This window comes from Malurus melanocephalus, unplaced genomic scaffold, assembly GCF_030028575.1.
Source record: "Malurus melanocephalus ecotype Western Australia unplaced genomic scaffold, MMel_1.1 scaffold_770, whole genome shotgun sequence".
In the NCBI taxonomy this organism is placed as follows: Eukaryota; Metazoa; Chordata; class Aves; order Passeriformes; family Maluridae; genus Malurus; species Malurus melanocephalus.
In genome coordinates this window covers 120,576-122,221 of record NW_026624002.1, presented here as the reverse complement: position 1 = coordinate 122,221, position 1,646 = coordinate 120,576, and the positions used below count along the sequence as shown (strand labels likewise).

Below are 1,646 nucleotides of genomic sequence, written 5' to 3'. Positions count from 1 at the left end.
GCAGGGTCCCCAGGGCACGGGCCTGGCACTCCGCAAGGCAGGGGCCCGACTCTCCTTAGGGCACAGGGCAGGGGAGCGACACTCCGCAGGGCACAGGCGGGGGTACGGGCCCGGTACAGGCACAGGGCACGGGTCTGGTCAGCCCCAGCGCGCGGGCCCGGCGCCCCCAGAGAGCACCGCTGCAGGGCACGGGCCCGGTACAGCCGCACGGACACGGGCCCGGTACAGCCGCACAGACACGGGCCCGGTACAGGCGCACGGACACGGGCCCGGCTCGCGGCTCCATCCCCGAGCCGCCTCCATCCCCCGAGCCGCCTCCCGCAGCCCCGCGAGCCGGGCCGGCCGCTCCTGCCCCGCCTGCAGCCAGGGGCCGCGGCACGGCCTCGGCCTGTGYCAGGAGCGGGTCAGGGAACATCTCCGAAAATGCTGAAAGGGTGCGCAGGCTCTGGCAAGGACCGCCAAGGTGGGTTTGGAATCGCCACTGCTGGAGCCGAGCAAGCAAGGCCTGCGCGCGGCACTCGGTGCTCGGGGCTGGGGTAACGTGGGGATCGGGCACTGCYGGGACTCGGTGATCCCGGAGGGCTTTTCCAACCTCAGGAACTCGGTGATTCTGTGAGAAATCTGCCCCAGAGTGCCGCTGACCCCCGCCAGCCTCCGCTGCCCGCCCTCCCCTCACGCCGGCTCTGGCACGTTCTTTTTTTTTTTTCTTTTCCTCATCACAATTAACTCTTCGGGGAGCGAGTAGAAATGAATGGGGAGGCACAGCGTTATCTCCCCGCTGTGGCAGTCCCGCCCCGTCCCTTCACGTGAAGCCGCGTTTGGAGCGGCGCGTGTGGAGCCCCCGCTGCCGCCGGGGGAACGCCTCCGCAGCGGCACCACCAAGACCACCATTCCTTCCTCCTCCTCCTCATGCTGCCGCTGCCCTCCAGGCCGGGACAGTACCGGCCGGTGCCGGGATGGCGGTACCGGCATCGCCCCGCTCCCTGCCCGGCCCGTTCCCGTTCCCGTTCCCGTTCCCGGCCCGCCCTCCCTGAGGGGAGCCGGCGGTGACGTCAGGGCCGGGCCGCCCGGCAATGGGCGCCATTTTGAAACCGCGAACCCTCCCGCGGCTCCGGGCGGCTCCGTCCCGCTCCCGGCCCCGCTCCCGGCCCCGCTCCCGCGGCTCCCCCCGCCATGGCAGGTCGGTGTCCGCGCTCCGCGCTCGGCTCCGCGCTCGGCTCCGCGTTGGCGCCGGGATGGGCCGCGCCTCGGCTCCGTGTGGCTGTGGGAGCCGGCTGCAGGCCGGGCCGCGCCGGGCGGCACCGGTGGGTGATGCGGGACCCCGGCGGCCCTTGGGGGTCCGGGCCGGGCTTGGCGTGYGTTCCCCTCTCTGCCTCCCTCTCTCACCGCCCTTTCTCCCTCCGCAGGAGCGGCGAGAGCTGGAGGCGACGGCGGCAGCAGCGACGTGCAGTGGTGCTTCTTGCAGGTGAAGGGGGCGATCGACGAGGACGTGGCGGAAGGTGAGAGAGAGGGGAGCCCCGATCCGCTGAGGCTTCCCGGGCGGCCGGGGGGCAGCGCCGCAGCATCYCCGACCGTGCCGGGGGGTGTGTGCCATGACTAAGCGAGCTCCCACCCGTAGAGCATCACAGACCAGGCACAGCGCCTTC

At 72.4% G+C, this 1,646-nt stretch overlaps 1 protein-coding gene across 2 annotated transcripts in view; it reads left to right on the top strand.

Moving 5' to 3' along the window:
* Positions 1–381: 381 nt before the first annotated feature.
* Positions 382–1,646, top strand: part of LOC130584800 (serine/threonine-protein phosphatase 2A 55 kDa regulatory subunit B delta isoform) — a 22,286-nt gene continuing 21,021 nt past the window's right edge. Inside the window, exons 1-2 of one of the 2 annotated variants that reach the window (XM_057385003.1) lie at positions 382–463; positions 1,407–1,499. In XM_057385003.1, coding sequence (XP_057240986.1) covers positions 424–463; positions 1,407–1,499 — 133 coding nt within the window. In that variant the 5' untranslated portion in view covers positions 382–423. Of the gene's footprint in view, positions 464–1,044; positions 1,181–1,406; positions 1,500–1,646 lie in introns of those variants that run through there. The other variant, XM_057385004.1, reaches the window with a different exon arrangement.